Raw genomic sequence first — 27,056 nt, forward strand, 5'->3', positions numbered from 1 at the left:
GGTGGTTAAAACAGTTTTGATTTTTTTCTTTTTCGTTTCCTTTATTATATTTCGCTCGTAGAGATTATTTTTTATTTTCGTTTTGAAGAAATAGGGTCGATTTTTTTATTTTTTTAAAGTAACTTACTGTTTCTTTAAGCCTACACAACACCGATGAGCAGTAATTATCTGAAGAACAACCAAATTTTATGTCGGCATCCGTATCTCATTACAAATCTATTCAACTTGCATAAAGTGAATTTATAAGGACATCTCTAACTATTAGTCTAAATCTTAAACCCAAATATAAAATTTAGGTCGACCCTATTTTGTTTCTACCTCGGAGTTGCAAATAAGCTCACACAATCACACAAACCTATCCCGCACAATAGGTTTGAGTTTTGCATTTTCAATCTATGGAGTCAAAAACTCAAAACCCAAAACCTTACAAGTTAGTCACAATAGAAGTGGGCTCCACACTCCACTTACTTCTTCTAAAATAGGATTCGACCTAAAACTAATCGGTTTTAGGATTATCCTACTTTAGGGCAAGTTGAATTTTAGGTAGGATTTGGAAATGTATCTTTCAAATTCTTAAACCTATTATACTTTCTAAATATGGTCCGGTTTAAGGGACACTATTTTTGACACAATTTTCACACACGGTAAAACCTATTAGATTTTAAAAATATTAAAGGGCTTAGATTAATTGTGAGGGTGATGTTCAACAAGCAAAAATGTGACGTGTAAATTTATAAGATTTATCTAAATTAGTTCGTTAAAAAAATCAAAGTAATCATACATATAGAAAGGATCATTAATGAAATACAACATGAAAAGAACTTCCCTGAAGAACGTCATATTCTTCCCACAAACTTGTATGTTTGTTAATACCAGCACAACCGAGGTCTCCTTCACATCCCTTGCTAATACCAATATGAGTAAACTCAACTGCCTTTGAAGAGACTTATCCAATTCAAAAAGTTGGCTGGTATATTTGTAAGTTCTGTTGCTAGTACATAGACGAACAAGCGCAACGCCATTCTTCATTCGCATGCAAAACGTTTCTAGTTCCTCCTTTGGGCGATCCAATGCCTTGTTCTTGTGTTGTGCCATCTCTTCTATCAATGGCTTTAAGCAGTCTAGTGTGAATTTGAGATGTCTGATAATTGGTCCAATCTTCAAAGTCGATTTGTCCTTGACTTCTACAACCACATCAAACTTCGCTTCAAATGCTGCCTCTAATAGTCCCTCAAGTGATTCGACTGTCACAATTGCAACACCGACAAAATCAGACCATGCTTAAATAGTTTTATTACAACTTATTATATATGTATTTAATTGAAGTTGAATGATTCTTAATTAACTCATTGGAGTTCAGCAACATTAAGGTGAACCTTGTGTAAATATATATACTGTATATATGTGCGCGCGCGCGCGTGTAGAAGTAATAACAAATCACATCGAATACTTAATTGTAATATGACTGGTAATATGAAATTAAAATCCCAAGACATTCCACCTTGTGCCTCGTTATTCCCTTCTCTCTCTCTCTCTCTCTATTACTTCATGAAGTCTCAGTTGAATCTCCTGGATTCTGCTCCAGTGGCTTCTTCCCTGGACCCTTCATTTTGGGATCATTGTTCTGCTGCATTAATGACCTCATCATACCCCTCAGTTCATCAAGACCGTCGCGCATCTCCCTTGACAATTTCAAGAGCTCCTTCACATCTCTTGCTTGCTGCAGCTGCAGGTTGTCTAACAGTCTCTCAAGAGACCTATTCAATTCATCATGCAAGTTGGTCGTGGTTACCATGTATGCAGCAATAGTTGTACATATGCAAACTGGATATCCTGCAAACAAGTTGCGTGCCTTCTTTCATTTGTGTTTCTTTTAAAGAGTCTAGGGTGCGTTTCATATGTGTGAGGAGGTATTTGAACTCTGATTTCCTCTGCACAGCTTGCGAAACACAAATATACAGAGCTGAAAATGCTGATCCTACTATCACCTCCAGTGCCATAATCAGAAGGTACATCAAAATCTTTTGCTTCTTTATCTCAGGCACTTGTACAGGGTTTAATTACTCACAAGTCACAACGTACTACATGTACAAAATCAACAATCCACGAGTGAAAAAGCACCTGTATCCTAAACCAAAGAGGAAAAGACCTGGTCAGTCACTTCTCTATATCATTTCCACTTCGCGATCACCAATTGTAGTGAAATTCTAGTTTTTCCCGAAGGAGGTAAAATTTCTCAGACCCTCAACAAAATAGTATAGGTTGTTAACTGCACCGTCAGATTCTTTAATTATATAGCACCATATTAAGTGGAAAGGTATTGACATGCAATATACTACTAAAACAATGCACCGAAAGTCCGAAATCAAATACCCAAAGACCCCAAAGAAAGAAATCAAAGAACAAAAAGAGTTTAGAGATGAAGATGCATGTAGTGTTCATATATGTTAAAGAAACTGAGCTACTACAAAACAGTAGAATCCAGCAATAGAAGCAAACTTTTTACGGCAGGAAAGAAATACACACCTGCTTTTCCAACTTGGACGATGGACTGGGAATCTGAGTTTATCAACTTAATACAAACTCAGTATGTCATTTCAGAATCAGAGTACTCCACTATCGACGGAATTCACCTCTCAAAGATAACATTCTATAATCTTTGAACCTGTTTTTTAGTAGCTGCCGTTCAAGTATTGGCCCTCCTGTATAAATTAAGGTTTACGCATAAGTCACGGACGTAATATTCTATAATCTACATTTTCCGTGTCCATCCTGACTGATAAACTATGTTTTAGCTTCTCATTCGTCGCAATGAAATTTCCCGACGGCTCCCAAGCTTCTTGGGTTATTTCCCCAAATTATTCTGGTCATCAGTTCCAACCTACTTCCAACTTACTACAGTTATATATTTTTATTTAAATTTGTAGTCTTGATTATGACATGGAGTAGGAGATGGGAACCTATACCAGAAATTCAATCTGTTCCTTCTAAACTAGCCTTTGTTACTACACAGGCAGCATTTTCACCAACATGCTGTAGTACCGAAACTGGTGATATTTGAGATCAAATTTAATTCGTAAATTTGAATAGCACAACTGGGAAAGGACTCAACCGCTGGAGAAAAGGAAAAACACAAAAAGTAACAACAATTATAGTGTAAACCAACTGGAGAAGTACTCAAGCAATGTTAAGTTGTTAACAATATAACAATAGGTAGAAAACTTTACAAGTGAAGACTCATGTAAGAGTAGCATACCTCAGTAAATCAATTCTCCCAAGTTACACATTTACCATTCATAATTTGCTTAATAAATATATGGACAAAGTGTGAACACTAGCTACCCTTATGAAACAAGGGTATGACATACACTTCACACTGAAGACTCTCAACATATCATCGTAGGGCATCAACTCTTGAAGGTGGCCCAAATCATAAATAAAGGATGATATGAAAATAAACATGATCCTAAAATATGGAACGTTAACTTAAACAAAAAGTCAAACTACAATCTATAAAAAGATAAACTTCCTGTTGCTAGTTGGTTAGGTTGTGCCAGAAGCAGCATAAAGCTGGGTTACTCATCCTAGTGACCACCATGCAGTTCTGCTTGTGCAATCTGATTAGTGTCATTGCCGAAATGTTGGTCATTTCAACCAGATCTCAGGTCTTCATGCCCAGGAATTTCTCCAAGCCTCTCCTGCAGAAACAAAGCAATCTCACTTAGGACCTAGAGACAAAACTGTGTTTCAACTAAGATAATGGGTCACTGGATCATACAGGCTGACAGATATTCTATTTGATTGTTACTCCAACTAAGCTACTTGACCAAGGAAAAAAATTGGAAAGGCGTAGGTGTCACTATGGCGCACACTCTTAGCTATGAAATAATGTGGAGACCTATATATACAGCATTGGTTTGCATTTTGAGGTGTTGGTGTGTGGTAAGATAGATTCTAGCGAAAATCTTCAAACTGGTAAATTTGAAAACTGTTCAAGTACCTGGTTTTTGTATTAACTTCATCAAGATGTGTGGTAAGACAGATTCTAGCAAAAATCTTCAAACATGCAAATTTGAAAACTGTTCAAGTATCTGTTTTTTTGTATTAACTTCATCAAGGAGATAATACAAAAAATAAGAAAGGAATTGGATCAAAGTAATTCTAAATTGATGTCTGCTACAAGACAAACTGTTTGACATAAAAACTTACAGATTTCTTTTCTTCTTGTTTTCCACAAAAAATAAAAATTAAATGGAAAATCTATAGGGAAAGACCAAGTTATATATGTAGGTAGAGATTTTTTTGGACAACTGTAGAGACTAACAGGTCAGGGTTTGGTTAGATAGCAAATGACTACTAAGTCAACCCACAACATCCACTAAACACAACCAAAACTATTCTTTACCTTCAAGGAGGCATTCTCTGAAAGAAGCTGCTCATACTCACTCCTGATGCGGTTAACTTCTGATCTGAGTGTGGCATTTTCGTCTTTTAGAACTTCAGCACGCTGGGCCAGCTCATCACATTCAGCCTAATTCAAAAGCACACATATACATCTCATGAATTCATAAGGCACACAGAATGTAAAGTAGAAGCCAAGAAGAACAAACATATTCAAAAGATTATATAATTACCTGCTTGCGTAACCTAGAACGGCGAGCGGATTCCCTATTCGACTGCTTTCTCCGCTGTCGTTTAAGCTCTCTTTCGTCCTGTGTCATAAACACAAGAGGTGAGATTAGACCAGTTAAAAGTGTTTTTTTTTTTTTAAATAGTGAACCAAAGCAATAGTCACAATTCCCTGTTCGTGGACCAAGGGTAAGCAGGGAAGACATGTTGAACGAAATGTATAATATATATATATATATATATATATATTTACACACACAAAGATCTATGAAATATGAAGCAAAGAAAAAAAAATCAGAGTTCACTCAAAAATTGCTACATACAATGATACAAATGAAGTATCATGCTCACTATTTGACTCAACTACTTAGAGTCGATCAAAGTTTTCTTAAGCAAACAATTTATTGGTAGTAAAACACGACTAAATTGCAAAGAAGATATAAAGATAATAAACCCTCCAATGCAAGCCTAGCTACGGGATTTTGACAATCACAAAAAAAAAACTTACCAAAATTACTAGTCTTATTACTGTAATAGAAAATCTTGATTACAATTATCCAAAGTCCTCTCAACCAAAGATTCATGTAACTACCTAACACTAATCAACAAAATCTACCGAAAATACAGAAAACAACAGAAAAAAATCATCCTTGAATCACTGTTCGCATTCAAAACAAAAGCAAGCATTTGCAGGCCAAATGACCTTGAATCACTATTTGACTCTACTTTGCCCTTCCAATATACACCTTGAAGGTTAAAAGCCTTCATTTCTATGTAGATAACCCAAAATCAAGGATGACTTAATCATGTATGCATCTGCAGATATCTATGGGGCAACCTATGTAGGAGTCCTTACAGCATAGAGATCGAGCTGACTATCGAGATAGCTATGGGATAAAACTCTAATCTACTTGTGCTTTTTTGTTCAGCTAGTTGCCAAGCATTTCTTCATATGGGCTTCCTTTTCCTTATCTTTATTTGGTCTAGGTCCATATGGACTATATAAAGATAAGAAGGGAATGCCCAAGAAAAGTATTTATACATGAAAAATTCCATCACTATACCAGTTAAAACAATAAACAACATCTGAATTCCAAATGCACAAAGAAAGCAAAACATTCATGAGGCAAATAGGAATAAGTCACTTTTCAAAAAATCAGCGGAGAAAGAAGTAATAAGGGAAGCCAGTAGGTATCTAAACCAACATCTGGATTTGAAATCCCAGCCATTTGACCACTCATCAAAATTTAATCTGATTCATGTTATAGCATTACAAACTGAGAGAGAAAGCTAATAGAAATTCAGAAAGCACCTAACTCAGTAACCAAAGAAAATAGATCCTGCAGATTTTTAAGCATGGCCCTTTTTTTTTCTTCAGAGAGGGAAACAATATTAAAAAAATCAACTAAACTTACAAAGCTACACTCGAAAAGCAAGCTAACAACAATGGCAACAATAAATAAAACGCCTCTAAGAAAATAGACAATAACAGCTCTCCAACTTCTTTAAAACCATTCCTATATAGCAAAGAAACTGAAGCCCAGACGTTTCTAGCACCGAAGCCTATTATTTAGGTCCTCTCCGCTCACCCTTAATAAATTAAATCCAAAAAATTATTATAAACAGAAGATTCATTCTTCCATCCAAATGGGGCACAAGATAGAGCAACACAGCCCTTCAGAACTAAGATCAAAGCCTCCCACAAAATATTTAGGTTTTCTCCCCTAAACCTTATGGAAATAGATACAAAAAGTTGTATCCTTCTATCCCAATGGGGCATAAGATAGTGCCAGCATAGCCAATAATACCAACACCATACCCCTCATCTCCCCACCAAGGAACTTGTGTGTTAAACCAAAACATAATTATAGGAACTGGCAAAAGATGCTCCAAGTCCAACTTTCTTTTAAGGTCAAAGAATATGTGTGAGCCCTATTAATTATCAACTTCTTTGGTAGAGATAAACATCATTGTGGAAAATCACACAACACTCCTATCATTTTGAATAACAGCTACAGAAACCATATTGAAGACTTATGGATTGCAAATAGTTTTCAAAATAGAATGTAAACCAACTTATAAGCTTAAAAAAAAACTAGTTCAGAGGCCAGAAAATCATGATAACAAACAAAGTAAATTGAAATTCAACCGCGGGGAAATAGACTAACTTGTAACCAGAGCTGTGACTGAGCACCATCCCGAGATCCTGGAGTAACAAGCCCTCCAGCAACTGGAGTAGTGGGAACTTTCCCACGGATTGCAGGCATGGCAGAAGATGGGGCACCCCAATAGTCCATCCCGATATTTAGGTTTGTTGCAGGACCAGAAACAGCACCTGGAGCACCAGCAGCTGTAATTGGCACCATTGCTATTGCGGGGTTTAACACTGTGTGAGAATTTGGTGTTCCATTCTGAGAATTATGTGCAGAACCACCATTCTGAGATGCATCACCTGCATTGGGAATACAACAAATATTTGTAAAATCTCTGAATCCAAATTTGCGGCAACGGAGGTCAAAAGTGATTGCACCTTCCAATGAATCTCCCCTTCCTCCTGACTTCAGTTGTGAGTCCTATAAATGCCAATGAAACAAAGATCAAAATAGAATCCACACACACAAAAACTACAACTTGATCCGGTAAAAATAGAAACACCCCATGGATAGCAGAAGATAAAGACAATAATCTATTCACGGAAATCAAGGCTCGCTTCTCTGGGTAGGGGAGTCATAAAGTACAAAAAAAAATATACCAAGTTGGGAAAAATGAAGTAAGTTACAAGTCAAACCCCAAAATAACAAATAATCATCCTATAGTGCAAATGCAACACGAGAATTCCAGGATAAGTCACTGTTACAACAAAGTACTAGAACAAGCCAACTGTTCCACAACTCTTGCTTCTTCCTTTAATCTAGTTTTTAAAGCAATGCAACTACCTAACATAGTCTTGATAAATCTATCTTAGTCAAGTTCATGAGTTATAGAATCAGGGCACTCTATAGCCCAAACCAAACAAATATAAGGGATATATAAATAGTCAAATTCAGTGGCATGGCACTTACACTCTGAGAATTTGCATCGCTTCCTTCACTTGTGCCTTCGCTGCCACTCTCAGCACTGTATCCAAGTACATATTCAAGAATTATCAGAATGAAAGATTTAGTAGGAAAGTTCCATTTGATGAACAGAACAGACACCAGAATCTATGCACAGTGAGGTCCTATATATGATTTCATAATAAGGAAACTATACTTTATGAGCTATATGAGCATCCATTCCGAATAAAAAATACTCAAGCCCATAAGTCATGATCACCAGCATGTTGAGCATCACGACTATTTTTGTCAACTAGAAGATAAAAAAGGTAAATTTAGACCAAAACAATATAGTTTGGTGCTACTTCAGGCTCTTCTAGAACGCTAAACTTCAAAATCACTATTAACTTTTCTTTTATCACCTAAAGAAAACAAATTACATGTTCAAACAAAACTTCTTGAAAATATTGCTTGCTTTTAACACAGCAGCATTCTCTTCCAACGATATCACTGCCCTCCCCCAAGGTCTCTTTTAAGCCCAAAGAGTCAACTTCAATTGCACATGCAAAGACCAGTACTCACTAAAGAATAAGTAGCAAACCTCTTGGAATAAACTCCATTAGCCGAGGCTCCTGATGGTTTAGCAAGCTCATTATTCTTTCCGGTAATCATGTTTAAACTTCCAAGGCTTCCTTTTGATCTTTTGATCGGTAACTTATCCTTACCCTCAGATGGCTTTCCATCTCCTTCTATGGTGCCAGGTGTGTTACCCTGCATGCAATTTCAAGTTACTACTCATCAACTCAAATGGAAATCGAGATTGTCTCTAAGAAGCAAACCATAATGTGAAATACACTCACAGAAGCCTCGACAATCCCATTTGGCGAGGGCATAGCAAAAGGGCTGAAAGGGTAAGATCCCTGTCCCAAATTAAAGCATGATGTATATAGTAAGTGTCATCCAGAAAATGAGGCAAAAAAAAGTTGGCAATTTAACTCAAGAAAGGAAGGCAAGAAATTACTGGAGGCATGGTTGGGTGAGCATATAAACCGCCATGGGGATACATCGCAACATATGGGTGGGGAGGAGTACCGTATGGAGGCATAATATGCTGAAAACCAAACAATATTATCACTAAAGAACAATAATCACCAATTGTAAGTAAATCTCGTCAATTGTGTTACATACTACTGTGAATTGTTTTTAGGATTTCTGTGACAAAATGCAAAAACCCACAAGAAATAAGAACAGAAATACATACATACATACATACATACATATACACACACACATATATGTATAAAACAGTGTTTATATCTTCTATAGAGCTAAAAGGCAAGTGCATTACAGTTTTTCAAACTCAAAAGAATAGTCATTTGAAGTTCCAGTAGAGGTAAAATACCTGAACTCCCCACATATATGGGTGAGGGTGAGGGTGAGCTTGGGGATTTGATGTCATAAACCCATGTGGAGGCATAGGAGAATATGCCTGGTCACAAAACAAATCCACAATAAAATCACGCATATCTTAATTTACAACATCAGAACAAAAACAACAACATTAGGTTTTTCGAAACCTGAAATCCCGACCAATCAGGATTGACAGTTCCAGCGCTAGTGGTAGCAGACTGCTGCTCCTGTGAAGTTACAACAAACAAAACCTCCTATTTAAGAGGACCTCACTCTTATCATAACAAAAACAACAAAAGGACACACAATCAAACCTGAGTAGTAGTAGCAGGAGGCGTCGGCTTCGACTCCTTCTCTTTTTCTTTAGCTGGTTTATCCATCTCGCTGCTACCCATTACTCTCTATCAACAAACTCTTAACGTCTTTGGATCATCCTACAACACAAACACACTTTCCTTACATCACTTGACCTCCCCACTAATTTCCCCAATCTCACAAACAGAACACACTTTCTTATTTCAGAAACAATCATCATTCTTTCACCACCCCCAAAAAAAACCCCAAAAACTTCCCCAAATTGCATTACTTACAACCAAGTCCCACAACACCTGAATCAACGAAACCCAATTCAAGACTCGATTTTTCACAGTTCTATGACCAAAGCTAGCAACTTTACCAAACAATAAGCCTCGAGATGTGTTTCAAAATATACATAAACAATAAAACTTGCATGAATTGAACGATAAAAACTAAGAGAAAACAACACATACACAAATACCAGACTTGAATTGGTGCCGCAGCTGAATCCGAAGCGCGATCAACCAACTAAAGCAACGAAATTCGCTGCAAAGAGAAGTGAAGCTGAATCGGGGATGGATTATAGGTTGAATTCGAACAAGATTAGGGCAGAAAAACGAGGCGATTAGTTTATGTATGAGAAAAAGGGAGGAGTGAGATGAGAAATTGGGGATTAGGGTTTGGGAGGGGGTGGTGTAATTGGAGGGAATTTCAGGGAGCCGATTTGGGCGAGAAGGTCGCTACGGTGTCGCTGACCAGACGATTTTTGTTTTGTTTTCCTTTGTGACTCAATTTTTTTACAGTAAGGAAATTATTTTCACGTTTTCATGTGGTAAGCTAGTGTACACCTCATCATGTGGCCCATGTTATTGGCCAGCTGTTTTAATATTAATAGAAACTGTTAGTATGAGTGTTAAAATATGAAGGATTATTATTGTGATTTTTTTTAAATATTTAAATTTTAATTATAAAATTCATGTTTATTTGTATGTCAGATGTGAAATTATATTTTTAAAAATTTATAATTTAATATTATAATAATAGAGATTAATATAATTATTATTTTTACTGAGTTTTACGAACTAAAGTGTTGTGATTTAAACTGCGTTAATCATGTGGTTACGTTAAATTTGGGCTTGTTGTTTGAGGATTTTGTCCATTAATTTGTAGTGTAATTACCAATTAGCATTTCAACATTGTGGTGACCGGGCGGGTGTTGGAGGCATTGGCAAGCTAGCAAGCGCACTGTGTCCCACGTCAGGCCCCGAGAGACAAATTGGTGTGCTTATATGTGCACATACAGATTCTCATAGTGAAACACGTTTTAGAGTGGGACACTCTGAATAGATTCGTGGGGATAAAGCTCAAAACGGAAAGTTCCTTAGTAATTTGTGAGACCTTGCGTGGGTTGGGATGCCTGGAGTTTGACGGATAAGTTTATGTGGGGTTGAAGATCGAACGTGTGGTGTCTGTATTGAAGTTGCCTATTATAGCTGGTTACCCAGGTATATCAGTCTCTGCTCCGATCTTAGGGTTTGAGGATTTAAATGTGGAAGATTTGATAGACCCTGATCGAGGAACGAACATGGCAGCTTGGATCCTACTCCGTAAAATATCTACAACACATGAAGCTGAGACTAGCAATAACATTCCACTATTTATCAGGCCCTCTTGTGATCGTTTAGTATGACATATTGATAGAAAAGGTGTCTACAACGTTAAAAGTGGGTACTTTATATTACAGGAGGCTCAAAACTTGGGTCTGCATGCACTTCTAGTACGACAGTGGGTGCTAGTCAAGGAAGATATTCTTCTAGGCGGCGGAACCACCTTATAGCATGAGGGGCCCGGAAATGATATTTATAATAAGAAATTTTGAATTGTTATTAGGTTTTAAATATTTCGTAGGTGGTCGTCCTAAATTAATTAATATTATTTTATTTTGTAATATCTAAAAAGTAAGTTTTACATGCTAAAATTTATAATTATAACGATACTGTAAATTCTTATATTTCGACTTGGACCCTATTTAGTTCTAAATTCTGGTTCCACCGCTTAGCTTGGATTGGCCAAAATTATAGTATTTATGTGGAAGCTTATTCGACGGCTCCTATCTGCTATTACAGACTTACATGAAAGGAGAGTTCTTATTGAGGAATTAACTTGCATTTTGTGCAGGGAGCAGGTTGAGACAAGTATCCACCGGTCTAAAATCTCATGCACACCCAGCTCAGCAGATGAAGTGGTGTTGGGATTTGTTGGATGTGCTCAGCCCAGATGAACATTATTTGTATTTTTCTTACTTCTTTCTGGGTTGTACGGGGTGACAGAAACAAGGTGATATGGCAAAAGGGTGTTTGGGACCCTGTGTTTAGCTGAAGGTGGGAAGTGAGGTATCTTGTAGAGTAAAATCATACGAAATTACGAAGTCTGGGTCAAAAAAGAAGGATGTTACTGATGGCTGGAATAATTCTATTTTGATTGAATGGTAATATGTTTTTATATAAGTTAGATTCGATAATCTTTTATACTATAATGAAGCAAACTGGTTTTCACAATCAGAACATGTGTGAAAATACAGGACTATTTTTTCACCATATGTTAATTTAAAATGATATTATATAATTCAAGAAAAAAAAGGTAAAAGATAATTCAAAATATAAATTACAAAATCATCATTGTAGATAACTTCTCTATATAATTGTCTACTTCCTCTGCACAGGCAGTGTATTATGTGTATTATGGTTGTTAGTAGACTTTTGTATAAGCACTATGCCTGAAATCTAATCAGACTAAGGCAACGCATTATGGTATGATCATATTGTCTCAAGACCATCATTTTTTTATTGTATTTATCGAAAAAGCTCAGAAAAAGGAGTTTTCTTTTCTCCTCATATTTAGTTCTCATGTCCCGTAATAATTCAATTATTTGTGAATGACGCTTTTAACCTTGGATATTGTAGGCTGTTGGTGAAGTGCTGCCGGCACTAGATGGGAAGCTGGCAGGAATGGCCTTCTACATTCCTACTGTTGATGTTTATGTGGTTGACCTCACCTTGAGACTTGAGAAATAGGCAACTAATTATGATGAGATAAAAAATGCGATCAAGTAAGGATTGGGATGTAATGATTTCTCGGGCCACTTAGTTTCATCTATTTGCCTACTTGTCTTTGAATCCTTTGATGATCTGATTTTGCAAAAAATAAAATAAAATTGCAGGACATAATCTGAGGGAACAAATGAAAGGAATCCTTGGACACACAGATGATGATGTTGTGTCCATTAACTTTTTAGGTGACAATATGTGAGGATATTCATGGATCCATCAGTTACATGTGTTAACCGTGAAGGTCGATACACTTAGTTAGCTTATTAATGAGGGTTAGCTTGACACAAGAAGTATAGTGGTTCACATCCCTCTCTTGGAGTAGGCAACGTCCAGTTGAATCCACTAATATAGGCAAATAGCCTTAAATTATGCAAGTAGTGGTTGACACCCCTTCTAAGTGGGATGAGATGTCTCTTTTTATAGGGAAGGGAACCCATCTCATTTACATATTCTTCAATATGAGACAAGTGCCCCTTTAGGTTTACTATGGAGTCATCTTGATGAGGCTGAAAAGGTGACTTCCCAGTGGTGTCTTGGTGAGTTCCGACTATCATTAGAAAGCTTGTATGACGAGATACGCTATGGATATCATGGTTGAGCCGCATAGTGACTTGTAGATCCACCTAGAGAGTGATGCTTATGCTCGGTGGCATGTCATACTAGCTCTATGCTAGTAAGGGTGCCAACAACATGTATCCAACAAATATAGCGTTGCCTCTATTTTCAGTAGTTTCTGGTTGTGTGACTTTGATTTCGACCATTTTCATGGCGATTGCAGGAGCTATTTCTCAGAGAGTGCACCGTATGTTATGTTCCAGGTCCAGCATTTTCGATGCCAAGGCTGGAATTGCTCTAAATGACAACTTTGTAAAGCTTGTCTCTTGGTATGACAATGAATGGGCTTATAGGTATTAGGTAAGTATCTTCATTATGTAGTCTGGATTTCTTCAGCATCATCGTGTGATACTAAAACAGTGTAACACACTTTGCAGCTCAAGAGTTATCAACTTGATCCTTCACATGGCCTCTGTTAGCCAAGATGAAAGTGCTCAGGCAGCTAATCCTTGACCTCAGGATGTTATAAATCCTTTTCTGTATTGAAGTAAAACTAGCAGCACTGCTCCTGCAGTTTTGGATTTGACAGTATTGAGATTAATTCTGTCTTACCAAATTTTGCTAACTGGAGTTAAGAGATCATAAATCTGAATTCATACTGTAGAGAGTTCAACACTGATACTCCAGTAGGTGTGCATTTCATAGCTTTGGGGTTCAACACTGGTACTCCAGTAGGTGTGCATTTGGTTAGTCAAAATATAAGGACGGTCAGGGAACAACCCTTGCTTATTTCCCATAGCTTTCATATAGCTTTCCTTGTATAGAAATCACCACAGATAAAGGAAAGAGATATATTGCACAATGACAGATAGGTGGGCAACAGACATCCAAAAGCAGACGAGCATATTAACAAAGGGCTCCAATACTTCTAATCAAGAGTAACACCAAACATTAAGTAGGTTCAGACATTTAATGAAGATAATCCTAAACCATAGTTCTTTTATCATTCCGCAAACTATTTAAAAAGCAAAAAACAGAAGTTCTTCTTGCTATGTATCCCTCTTCTGGCTATTTAAGATCCGCTTGTGCTTATGCTACTCCTTGAGGACCCTGCAAAAATAAAAACAATACCATAAAATTACATTCCAAAAGAACAATTATGTTGATCAATTTTTCCTTACTAGTGTAAAAGTAACAGGAATGAAGCAAGATAACACAAGTCACACATCATGGTAATTTCTCTGATATCTTGTAGAGGTGAATTCTGGATATATCTTGTAATGGAAAGCTAGGAGCCAGAAATGAGCAAACAAATTAACTTGAGTTCATATAGTAATGTTTCAGAAGGGATTTAGAGAATCATGCTTTCTATTCCTGTTAATGTCTAACAGAAGTTTTAAAAAATCTAGTACTGAATTGACGACTTATATAAACATAAATGACTGGTCAGCTCCTAGAAAACACATTTCTATCTCAAATGCATGTGAAGAGAGCTTAGGGATTTGTTGATCTTATATCTACCCCGTCCTTTGCTATTAGTTTCCATGGGTTGGCATTTGGGAAAGAGGGTACTAGTTTTTTATGGTTTTGCAAACATAATAATTCTGTGTATCAGATCTATATCCGTTTGTGTTGTTATATGTCAAGTTGATTTTCCAGAAAGCTTGCTTCAGCTGTTCTCAATCAATTTCGGAAGACTCAATTGCTCCAAATCTCTGTAAAGTCAAACTATTTCGCTGAAGATCTACTTCTACTTCCTTACAGTTTCTGAGTTCATAACTGTTCTACTCTTAGTACTCAGCATAGCTTATCTTGTACTGTTGAGGACGCTCATATAAAGGAGACAGTACTACATCATTTTCCAGCATCTTAGTTCTATTTGTTCCATGCTGGATCCTCTTAGCCAACACTGGCATATCAGCATCCTTATCTCATTTACAACACATAGGTCTGTTATGACATGTCTAAATTTTCTGTTAAAGCTCCGCGAGGGGATAAAAGTTGGTGATTTTAAAGAGAATTCTTATAAAAAAATTATTGTGTAAAACTGAATAATACCTAGAAATTAATACTGAAAGAGAGTGGAATAGAGCATCCTGATTTGTGGAATGGAATGCAGAGGGATCAGCCTAAACTGTCCTTGTAAGTAGGCCATGATTTCACTATGACATTGGCATTTAAAGGGAAAGAATTTGGGGTCTTTCTTAGCTGAATAAGACGGAAACACTGAAGTAACTTCAGATGTACTGTGTAGAAGGTTCATATGTTTTGTCTTTGTTTGAAAGGAAGAAGGTTCATATGTTAAAATGCTATTTTGTTTAAATGTGCAGCTCTTCGAAGTGCTGTGCAGGCATTCAGTCATGAATAAGAGTTGCACTTTTATCGCTCATCCTGAAGGAAAAGAGAAAGGTCTGACCAGGTTTGTGTTTTAATGCTTCGAATCATGACACGAGTAAGTTTCCTAGAAGGTATCACAGTTTTGAAACTGACAACTCTTTTCCTTCTGTTATAGGACAAGGGTGGTTATGGTGATTTAGCACTCACGGATCCTCCTAGGGGTAGAGGTGTTCAGTTTCCATTTGCTGTGACAGACCGAGTTAAATTGGAACAAAGAAACCACACACTAAAAAAATGCTAGCAAACAGCTGTATGCAACGCTATCCTTAATTTTCCATTACTTTTTTTCTTTCTAGAATGCATGATAATCTAAATACTAGCTTTTCTAACAAAAAACAAAAAAAAAACATGATTCTTTCTCACAACTAAAAAAATGCTAGCAAACAGCTGTATGCAACGCTATCCTTAATTTTCCATTACTTTTTTTTTTCTAGAATGCATGATAATCTAAACACTAGCTTTTCTAACAAAAAACAAAAAAAAAACATGATTCTTTCTCACTGTAATAAAATGTCACTGTAAAACTGTAAGAAATTAAACCACAGCTCTGGCCATCAGCTTAGACCATATTCTAACAACAAAAAATTAAACCACAGATTGAGTACTTCACACATTAAGCAACATGATTCTTCATTTTTCCTTAAAACGAAAAATGTGCTAACCACCGTATACATTTCCAATATGTTTCAGAGGTGAATATTGACTTTAGGTATGTCAAGAACAGACTGTACAGTAACATGACAATGTTCATGTCAGCTGCATGCAGCTTATATGACTACAATGGTGAGAAGCACAATGCATAGAAGCTTCCCCCTCTTAAAGTAAAGAGTCTGAGCAAAAACAAAAGAACTATCTTTGAAGTTCATGAAAACAAGTTGAGCAGCTTGAGCCCATAAACTTACAAAAACATGGAAAACCATCCTTCTGAAAACAGCAAGGTAATCAATTTCAGGAGCACAATGAGAAGTAGCAAGCACGTGGGCTCTCTGCTCTTCACTCGAGGCTCCATTTTGTTTTAACCACCCACATATCCTTAGTTACATTAATGTTTTGCTATATAAGCACAAAGTTGTCTACACTAACCTAGATGTGTAATCACACTGTATTTCTCAATTTTCATCTTGTTGTGTTTGGTTTCTTCAATGCTCATGTACCAAAAGAACCTGATTGTAATGTTGTCCAAATTATCTATAAATTTGACTAGATGATTCTGATTAGCCAATTTTTCATAGTGTTTCTCTTTAGTCTACCTAAAGACACCGAAACATAACAAAGATGCATGCCATTCAGTTATCAAAATCCCAATGAAAAAAGACACAGGGTATTACTCAATTCAATCAAAACAAGCAAACCAAAGCAGAAACAACAACTGAAGGAAGTGAAGTGAAGGCATTACCTTCAACGACCGAGGCCAAAGAGGACAGAGTTGCCCTTAGGCAGGTAGCTCACATTCGGCGACTTGGCGAGCGTGGCGGCAATCTCTCTGCTGGCCTCAATCCTCCTCAGCTCAATCAGGTCATTACCAGCGGAAGCAGTGGCCTCCGAAATCAGCTTGGCAGCCTCACTCTCTCCCTGAGCCCTGATGATCGCAGCCCTCCTCTCCTGCTCGGCCTTGGCCACCACAAACTTGGACCTCTCCGCCTCCTGCTGCGCCACCTGCTTCTGCTCGACGGCGCGTGAGAACTCGGCGCCGTAGGACAAGTGCGTGATGGCCACGTCCTCGAGCGCAATGTTGAAATCGCCGGCGCGCTTGACAAGCGCGTCGCGCACCAAGGCCGAGACCTGCGGACGGTCGGTGAGGAGCTGGTCGGCGTTGAACTGCGCGACGACGGCTTTGAGGACCTCGTTGCCGATGGAAGGGAGGACCTTCTCGTCGTACTGGAGGCCCAGGGTTTTGAATATCTGAGGGAGACGGGTGACCTCAGGGCGGGAGAGAACCCTAAGGGTGAGGTTGACCATCTGGAGGTCCTTGGTGCCGGAAACGGAGGAGAATGTGTGGGGCCTGGTGCGGATGTCGAAGATGTAGGGCTTCTGGAGCCATGGGATCAGGAAGTGAGTGCCTTCGCCGACGGTGTCGTCGATGACGCCGCGGAAACGGTCGAAGAGGACGGCGCGCTGCCCGCCGTCGACGGTGTAGAGGGCGGAGCTGACGACGGTGGCGCCGAGGCCGAGGCCGAAGGCGGCGCGGGCGAGGTTGGTGAGGAAGGAGACGGCGGCTTGGTTGGAACCCATGTAATTGGTTTGGTTTGATTGTGAGGGAATTCTGAGATTCAGAGAGAGAGAGAGAAGCACAGGTTTCTGACTGAGTGAGTGAGGGTTTTAGAGGGAAAAAAAAAAAGAAGCCGTGCGAGACACTGTAGCTAGCGACAATTAATAAAACTTTCCTAAATTCCAGTTGTACCCTCATACAGGATGATCCAGTACCTCTGTCATTTTCAGTTCTCTCTTCTCTGATCTGTCTGTCTCTGTCTCTCTCTCGGCGGACGACGTCAATCCTCCGCGCCTCTATTGGTTCGTTGTCGTCCATGGTCGATCAACTCAAGTCCGTTACGGGGTTTTGGTGATTTTGATTTTATTTCCCAGGTCAGTCTCTGCTCTTCTGCTAATTCTTCTTAATTTCTGGGTATATTCTTGTTTTCTAAAGCTTTATGCTTCCAGCCAACTGGCTTCTTTTATTTTTTATTTTTTTTGGGTAAGATTCAGAAACACAGAATTAAGAAATTTAAGGATGAATGAATGGTTAAATTTGCTGTGTGATATCAGAATTGCAATACATCCAGAGATGAATGAATCGATGAAATCAAAATTGTATGAATTATGAATAGATACTCTTATGATTTCTCTGCATACCTTTAAAAAAATTCTGGTTCTTATAATCAACATCATCAATTTGTTTGTTTATGTATTGAGTTTTAAAGCCACACTCACATGTTGATGTATAGAATTTCTTTGCACACCTTCTAACTGAGTGAAACTCTTGACAACCAACCGGGGTTTATAACGTTTAACAAAACCGTCTGCTTTGTGCTTGATCTTATATACCCAACGATAACCAATGAGAACTTTGCCAGCCGGAAGTGTGGTAAGAGTCCATGTGTCATTAGCCTCGAGGACTTGCAATTCAGAAAACATGGCTTGCTACCATTCCGGATGAATAACTGTCTCATAATAGGTGTGTGGCTCAATGACATGATTGATTTGAGCCAAGAAAGCCTGATGATGGGGCACACACCGGTGGTAAGAGAAATGGCTAGCCAACGGGTAACGAGTTCTGTTAGTCGGGCCAGGCAACAAGGACGACAAATGAGTGAATGGAGCGAACATTGTAAGTGAGGCGGTTCGGTGGGTGCGACTGGCGGCTGGAGCAACGAAGGGGGAAGGGTTCGGTGGTGGGTGGGGCGACTGATGTGGGCGGGGCGGATCAGGCGGAGGGTGGTGGACGGCGGGAGTATGTGTGGAACATAGGTGGTGGAGGCAGAGGTGGTGGCGGGGAAGGTGAGGGAGAGGGCGGAGCTGTCGTGGATGAGACAAGGAGGAGAGGGAGGTGGTGAAGGTTATGGCTCAAGCACGGTCATATCAAAAGTGAGACCATTGATATCAGATGAAGGAAGGACGGGTCGGGTTTGTGTATTTGAGCAAAAAATGGGCCGAGTTGGTGGCCCAAAGGGTCTAAGGCTGCATAAGAGAAGATATCTTCATGGAATTTAACATCCCGACTGGTACAAAACTTTTTTGTAGACAAATCATATAGCTTAAAAGCCTTTTGACCGACCGGATACCCGATAAAGAGGGATCGAGTAGCACGTTGATCGAACTTATGGGAATGATGAACATTTGTGGCATAAGCTAGACACCCAAAAACACGAAGATGAGAAAAGGAAAGAGGTTTCGAGTAGAGTTCGAAAAGAGTTTTGAAGGAAAAAGAGGTGTGGGTAACCTATTGATGATGTGAACAGCTGTAAGTGCACAATCACCCCAAAATTGTGAGGGAATGTGAGCTTGAAATTTTAATGCCCAAGCAACTTGGAGTATGTGACGATGCTTACATTCTACAACCTCATTTTGTTGAGGTGTGTAAATGCAAGAATGGTGGAAAACAACTCCATTATCAAAAAAGAAAGGATGGAATGAGATAAATTCACCACCATTGTCACTGCGAAAAATTTGAATGCTAGAGTCGAATTTTGTATGAGCATAGTTAAAAAAAACATTTTATGAGAGGTTATACTTCACTCTTATGTCGCATTAGAAAAATCCAAGTAAAACGTGAATAGTCATCAACTATTGTGAGAAAATAATAAGCACCAGAAAGTGAAGGATGTTGATAACGACCCCAAATGTCACAATGAATAATTTCAAAAGTTTTATTCGAAGAAATTTTGCTATTATAGAAAGGTAAACGACTCTGTTTTGCCATAGGACATATGTGGCAAGCTTTATTTGATTGAAGGGAAAAATTCAGAAAATGTTTAACGATGAAACCTAAGGATGGTGAAGACACAGGTCCGAGTCTATTGTGCCAGAGATCGGTGGAGGATATAGAGAGGTCGTAGGCTAAGTATCACAGACACGGACACGAACACGAGTGTCCGTATTGGACATGATTCGATACGTAGATACGGCATATAGAAATGTTTTTGGACACGGACACGTTAATTAAATATTACTTGTAATATATATATTTATTTAAAAAATTAATTTATAAATTTAAAAGTATTTAGATGTATATATATGTTAAAGTGTGCATTAAAATGAAGTAAACATAACTTGTTGGAATGGCTAAGGACTTGATCAGTACCTTGGATAACCAAGGTTCGAATCTCACCACAAGCATTCTTATTTTTATTACGAGTTTATCTCTTGATATATATTAAAGTGTGCATAAATATAACAAAAACTAAATTTGTTGGAATAGTTGAGAAGTTATTGGGTGCCTTAGATGACCAAGGTTCGAATCTCACCATAAGCACTTTCACTTTTATCATGAGTTGATGCGTGTTCGCGTGTCCGATTCAGATACTTGCGTGTCCATTACGTATTGCAGCGTGTCCGAGCTGTGTCCAAAGTCAGTTCACGTGTCCGAGCGTGTCCGTGCTTCATAAGTTGCAGGTAGACTGTTTGGTGGTGGAGGTAGGTTGGTTCATGGACTTCTCCGTCGCTAATGCCACCAAATAGTATAATTCTTCACGTTCTTCACCCAAACTAATCATCATCCTCGTAGCCAGATCTTGCAATATGCACCAATAAGGATAAAAATTCACTAAACAGTTCATGCATCTTGTCAAACGACTAACTGACATCAAATCAACTTTAAATTTTGGCACATATAACACATCATGTATGTAAAAATTAGAACTTAAGGGCAGTGATCCTTTTGCAATAATAGCAACTTTATCCCCACTTGGTAATAAGACTGGAGGCAAGGAACATTGATTATCAACATGAATTAATTCAATTGATGATGAAATATGATCGGTTGCCCCACTATCGATGATCCAATTGCGGGAAGCAACCTTGGACAAACATGGTTTAGTTGCAGCATTAGCTTTCGGAGTTGCATTGACATGAGAGTTGGAGCTTGGAGACATACTGCTAACGGCTGCCAGAAATCGATTAAATTGGACTTCATATAGAGTGATTGAAGGCCCAGCTTAAGAACTTACAATGCTAGAAACGTTGTTAGCAGATGGAACTCTAAAACCAGTGTTGGAATTCGGCTTGGAAGTCTGCTGAGTTTGCTTCGCATTTAGGTGACCAGGAGGATAGCCGATCAGTTCAAAACAAGTCTGAACCCAATGTCCAGGGTCTCCACAGTGGACGCACTGAGGGCGGCATCTCCCTGATCCTTGTCGCCGGTTTTGTGAACTGAATCTGCCAGAATGTGGTTGGGGATTTGGCTCAGATCTCCCCCTTCCCTGATTGAAATTGGGTCTGCTACTTTGTTCTTGATTTGTGAATCTGCCAGAGTTTCCGACCGCCATTGCCGCACTACCGTTGGACTCGGCTGGATGTGTAGCACTGAGTAGACGTTGCTTCTCTTCTTGGGCAACAACAACGTAAGCTTGTCGGATTGTAGACAAATGGTTCATCAAAAGAATCTGACTGCGAATAGCACTGTAAGTATCGTTCAAACCCATCAGAAATTGCATTAGTCTCTGTTGATCTCCTTGAGAGCTGTGTGGAACCTCAGAATAGGAAATCAATTCATCCCAAAAACCTTTCATTACCTTGTGAAAATCGTTCATGTAAGTCCTCACATACCTCTTGTGCCGAAGAGTAATAGTTGGTGATCCACTGCTGCACTAAGTTGTTGTCCCGAGTTCATGTTTTGTAGCCATCTAGAGCAGTCTTTTATGAAGGAGACTCAATTGTGTCATTGATAAAATCAAGCTTTTTCTTGGAATTCAAAGCTCGAAGCATATCTCTTTTCCAACCATTGTAATTGTTCTCATCCAAGACTTTAGTAATTAGGACAATGTCTAAGTGATCAGAGGGATGAGTATAAAAGGGATCTAAAAGGGGAGATTTGGATTTTGATGATTCTATGGAATTGAGGGGAACTGATTTGCCTGGTGAAAGAACATCATCATCACCAGCCATGACGAATGATAGGAGAGGCTGCACGAGAAATTAAGATGCAACGAGGAAGAAATTAAGCTGCTGCTGCTGCTGCTTGCTGCTTCTGCTGCTGTTGATGCTGCTGAAATCTGTTGTCTGCTGCCTCTGCTGCAGAAAGGGTGTTGGTACTATGAATGTAAGAAAAGTAAGAGGAAACATAGAGGAATCTTTGATACCATGTTAAAAGAGAAGAAAAGAAATAGCTGAAGTGAATTGTTATTGATGTTGTACTATGAACTTTATAGCTGCAGTGAGAATATTAAGAAAACTCATATACAACCTATTACTACACATAAAAAAGTTTTACAACTCATACATAACTTATTACTACATATAAGGAAACTTTACAACTCATACACAACCTATTATTACAATCAATGATATATTTGTTGCTCAACAGAAGAAGAGATAAGCCAGTCACTCCCTAGCTCAATAGACTCAACTTTTGATGTATTCTTTAGTTCTAGAAATCATAGATGTTCCATGATACTTGGGTTTTGTCGAAGAAAAGGGAATTTCGTCCTCCTTCCTAGCTAGATTGCTTACTCTAGATAGAAGATTAAAGATATTGTCACAGATAAACAAATATCTCCGTTCTATGATTTCTGATATTTGACGTTAATTTATGTTATAAATGAAGATAGAGAAATTTCCACCAGAAGTTTCAGGACTGAAGATTATATTCTCTATTTTCCATCTTTACCTTATGAGACTTTCCTTTTAATCTGTCTCAACTCCAAACTGCAAGCATATTAAAATTGTATTTCTGGATTTAGAAGGGAACAAAATGCATGCTACCAGGCTTAAACTTGGGTCTTGCATGTTGTTTCATTTTTTCTGAGATTTGGTGATGGTGGTTTTTTTTTCTTCTCTTAATTTGTCCTTCTGCATAGATTAATTATCTTCTACATAGGTTGGGTTATAGTTTGTCTGAGCAGTATTTCCTTGTTTCTTCACCCAGTATAAGTATTTTGCTGTAGGTAGTTGAACCTTCTCAGACTCAGCTCTAGAATGATAGATACAACGATGCCCGTAAGTGTAGTCTTGCAATGCCATAACTTCCATATATGAAGAAATTTCGACAATGGGTTGTTGTAGTTCGTTTTTGTATGATTTGGAGTTGATTTGATATTAGATAATATGCTTTGGAGTCTTGAAAATATTTTGCTGTATGGCTGGGTGATATTGTTATTTAACACGCATTAATGTTTCCGGTTGACCAAAAAAAATTTCATACCAATTGTTATTGTCTTGTAAGTTGATTTCAAGCTTGAGACTATTGTTTTTGGTAGTAGTATGAAATGGCTGATTTCTCTGAATTGCAAAATGAGGTAATTGCAATCATCCATTGTTACTATAGTAATGTGTAGCTGATGCTTATACTGTAGATTGCTATATAAAGGAAACCTCAAGCTAAGCTTGCAGCCTCAATTGCTCATTGCTTCACATCCATGGCTGATTCTTCTGCACGTATGTTCAATTAACATACTCATTTTTGGTTCCATCTGTTTTTGAATACATTATTTTATGGTACCTAACGCAGTTTGCAACCCACATCACTAGCATCTGTCCAATAAGTCCTTGTGGTGCAAGTTCTGTATTATCTGAGGTTTTAGTGTTTCTCTCTTGTAAAATCTTATATAGGGGATGTTTGACTAATTTCATCAGTAGATTTGCTAGCTAGGACGGTGACAATGACAGGTTCATTGTGAATAACAACTTAATTTATCTTATTATTCATCTTGAAAGCACATTAAGATGCGTAAAATTATCTACCTAGAGAGATACAAAATACTTCGTAGTTGATCTTCTCCAGAGCTAGAGAGGCCACTGATATCAATTGGCATTCATATATATTTCTTCTCTATCAGCTAGCAATAGAACTCAGATTATTTTATTGTGCCTGTTCTTCCACCAGTTTCCAACTAATTGAGATAGTTAATTCATTCATGTTTATTTCCTTTGTCCAGACCATGTTTCATTTAGAATCAACAAGTTGGCCTTTTTTGCAATAGATGTCTATTTGTTTGGTTCCATCCCTACTGTCTACGTTGATTATGTTCAGGGAAAACAATTAATTGGGGGTGGAGGAAGGTAAAGGACCTTTTGATTTTCCTTCTACAATTTTTTTTTGAAGAGTCCTTCTATAAGTTTATCCCTTGTACAAACATCGATATGAGATTATTGTTTTGGAATTCCAGTACTGGACTGTAGATGATATTGTGCAAAGTTGTGTTTGTATTCACAATCGAGCATTTATGCCTTGACTGGTCATTTTTAGAACAATGGTATCATGCTTGATTGCTTGAAAGTGAGGCAGAGTAGATTTGGGGACGTCTCACTCATGATTAACCTATACCATCTCAGTTGATACATGCTGATGCAGAATCACATAATTAACTTGCACAGATGAAGAAAAAAAACAGGTAAGGCTTTTTAGATTTCATTAAATTTTACATTTAAAATATGGTTTTGATGTACTAGAACCTTTCTAACCTTTCTTCCTTAGCTTTGAATTCTTGAACTCAAATCCTCTCGTGAATCAATTGTTACCCAAACTTCTTTTGAGATCATCGGATGAAATACGTAAGATTTGAAATCCAAATAGTTAGGGGCCTAACTAGGTGACATATATATAGAACCAAATCTTCACGGCTTTTTAAGTGGAACCTCATACCATTTGACTCCATAGCTTTTAGCAACAACAAAAAAATCCAATCAGATCACCTGAAGATGATAATGATCCTCTTGTATAACTAAAGAATCGTTGGTTTCTGCAGATGATAATGATCCTCTTCTCAAATAGTGTGACTGTATCGAATGAGAGGCTCTTGCTCTGTGAGGATAGAGTTTGGTAAATTGTCTAAGGTCCACCAGCTTAGCTTAAACCAGCTGAAGAAAGCGAGGGAAATGCTAATGGGGGAAGGTAAGTATGTGAGAACCATAAATTTCTCATGATGATCAGAAGGCAAATGCTTAATGTATTGGTTTAACCATATGTTATGTTAGATGATATATGCTTAACTGGTGACGATAATAATTTATGTGCAAACGTCAACTGCTGTCTTTGGTTGAGAAGTTGATAACCTCGTCAATTTTCCTATGGAAATACTACTGTAATTGCTGTGCTGCAATTTTGATGATGAAGCAGTAAGTATTTCTTTGAAAAGTCTAAAAGTTAGATTAAATGTGTTTTCTTGACTTCTAAAAAGTATCCTAGAGTTCAGTTACATTAAATATGTTTTCTTGACTTGTGTTAGTCATTATTATCTGTTTTATTCTTGTGTTTTGTGTGTTTAGCTGGAAGGTTTAGTAGTTTAGGAACATTTATTGTGAGTAGTTGAGTTTAAGTTATTTACAAGTTGTAGCTTATGTTGGTTTCTCAGTTTTTGAAGTTCAATAATCAGTTTATTCAAATCTTTTAATTTAAGGGTTTCAATTTCTTTCCCTTTTAACTATTTTCTACCCAACCTCAGTTCAAATCTTATTAGGGCCTACATCAACTGGTATCAGAGCCCATGGCTGAGCGAGGGCGAGGTAGGTAACCAACTTCTGAAGTTGAGCAACTCAGGAGACAAGTGGAGTTTCTAACTCAAAGAATAACCGAGTTGGAAGCTGCAAGATCTACTGAACAGAGTGATGGCTCAGATGCAAGTTCTGAGAACCTGTTTCATGGGCGCGCTCCGCATCGGGAGCCACCTATTCGGGATGATCGAAGGTGGGAGATGTACATCAAGCTTGAGATACCAGAATTTTATGGTAGCTTACAAGCTGAAGAGTTCATTAATTGGTTGAATAATGTTGAGAGTATATTCGAACTCAAGGAAGTTCAGGATGACAAGAAGGTGAAATTGGTAGTAGTCAAATTAATGGGACGAGCATCTACCTGGTGGGAGCAGTTGAAGATGAAGCGAGAAAGACGTGGAAAAGAGAGAATTATGAACTGGGAGAAGATGAAGAAAAAGCTCAGGGAGAATATCCTTCCATTTAATTATGTTCGTACCCTTTATCAACGCTTACAAAACCTTAGACAAGGTGCTCGACCGATAGATGAATACACTGAAGAGTTTTATATGTTGGTGGCCAGAAACGACCTAAATGAGGATGAAAAACAGCTAGTTGCAAGGTATATTGGAGGTTTGAGGGAAGATTTGCAGGATGTTCTTAATCTTCATACTTTTTTGTTCGTGTATGAGACCCATCAGCGAGCTGTAATAATTGAGAAACGGCAAAGCAAGCCTAGCGCTTGACCATATTTCAGAGCTGGTACCAACCCAACAATCCACCAAGCAGCAAATAATGGACAAGGACCTGCAAAAGCTGGTAAATTTGAGACTCAAAGTTCACCCCCAGCAGCTAGAAATTGTACAAATCCTTTAGGACCAGTCAAGCAGGGATAGAACAATGCATCCAAGCTTCGTTGTTTCAAGTGTGGAGAGCCAAATCACAAGTCCTTCGATTGTAGGCGAGCTTCCTGCAGCCGTTTGGACAAGAATAAATAGCTCATGATTGAATGAGAGGAATTTCATGACGAAATGGGAGATCCCATCTATGATGAAGGAGTTGATGATGAATGCAATGAGGAATTGGTCTATGGAGACATCGGTGAGCCTTAGTTATCCATAAAAGCTTGATAATACCTAAGGAGGAGATAGAAGAAGATTGGATGCGTCAGAATATTTTTCATACCACTTGCACCATTGGCGGCAAGGTCTGTAACTTCATTATTGATGGAGGTAGCTGCGAAAATGTAGTGTCAACAGAAGCAGTGCAGAAGCTGAAATTGAAACAAGAGAAGCATCCAAAACCTTACAAGCTCTCTTGGTTCAAGAAGGGGAATGAGGTAATCGTTAATACTCGTTGCCTTGTATCATTCTCTATTGGAAATAAATATCTGGATGAAGTGTGGTGTGATATGGCTACAATGAATGTTTGTCATGTCCTTCTGGGAAGACCATGGCAATTTGATAGAAGTGTTATTCATGATGGTAGAAAGAATACATAT

General features: G+C 38.1%; 2 protein-coding genes across 2 annotated transcripts; both read right to left on the reverse strand.

The window, feature by feature from the left end:
* Positions 1 to 3,177: 3,177 nt before the first annotated feature.
* LOC126793548 (bZIP transcription factor 16) lies at positions 3,178 to 10,140 on the reverse strand. The gene is made up of 13 exons (XM_050520098.1): positions 9,845 to 10,140; positions 9,389 to 9,508; positions 9,242 to 9,301; positions 9,067 to 9,153; positions 8,686 to 8,775; positions 8,525 to 8,584; positions 8,266 to 8,435; positions 7,692 to 7,746; positions 7,160 to 7,202; positions 6,798 to 7,081; positions 4,635 to 4,712; positions 4,406 to 4,531; positions 3,178 to 3,698 (listed from the first exon to the last, which is right to left on the reverse strand). Exons 2-13 carry the CDS (start codon positions 9,467 to 9,469, stop codon positions 3,651 to 3,653), a joined length of 1,182 nt encoding a protein of 393 aa, XP_050376055.1. The 5' UTR covers positions 9,470 to 9,508; positions 9,845 to 10,140; the 3' UTR covers positions 3,178 to 3,650.
* A 3,866-nt stretch (positions 10,141 to 14,006) lies between these two features.
* On the reverse strand, positions 14,007 to 17,674 carry LOC126794181 (prohibitin-3, mitochondrial-like). Its single transcript, XM_050520839.1, has 2 exons — positions 16,830 to 17,674; positions 14,007 to 14,146 (listed from the first exon to the last, which is right to left on the reverse strand). Exon 1 carries the CDS (start codon positions 17,663 to 17,665, stop codon positions 16,832 to 16,834), a length of 834 nt encoding a protein of 277 aa, XP_050376796.1. The 5' UTR covers positions 17,666 to 17,674; the 3' UTR covers positions 14,007 to 14,146; positions 16,830 to 16,831.
* Positions 17,675 to 27,056: the final 9,382 nt, after the last annotated feature.

Source organism: Argentina anserina, chromosome 5, assembly GCF_933775445.1.
Source record: "Argentina anserina chromosome 5, drPotAnse1.1, whole genome shotgun sequence".
Taxonomy (NCBI): domain Eukaryota; kingdom Viridiplantae; phylum Streptophyta; class Magnoliopsida; order Rosales; family Rosaceae; genus Argentina; species Argentina anserina.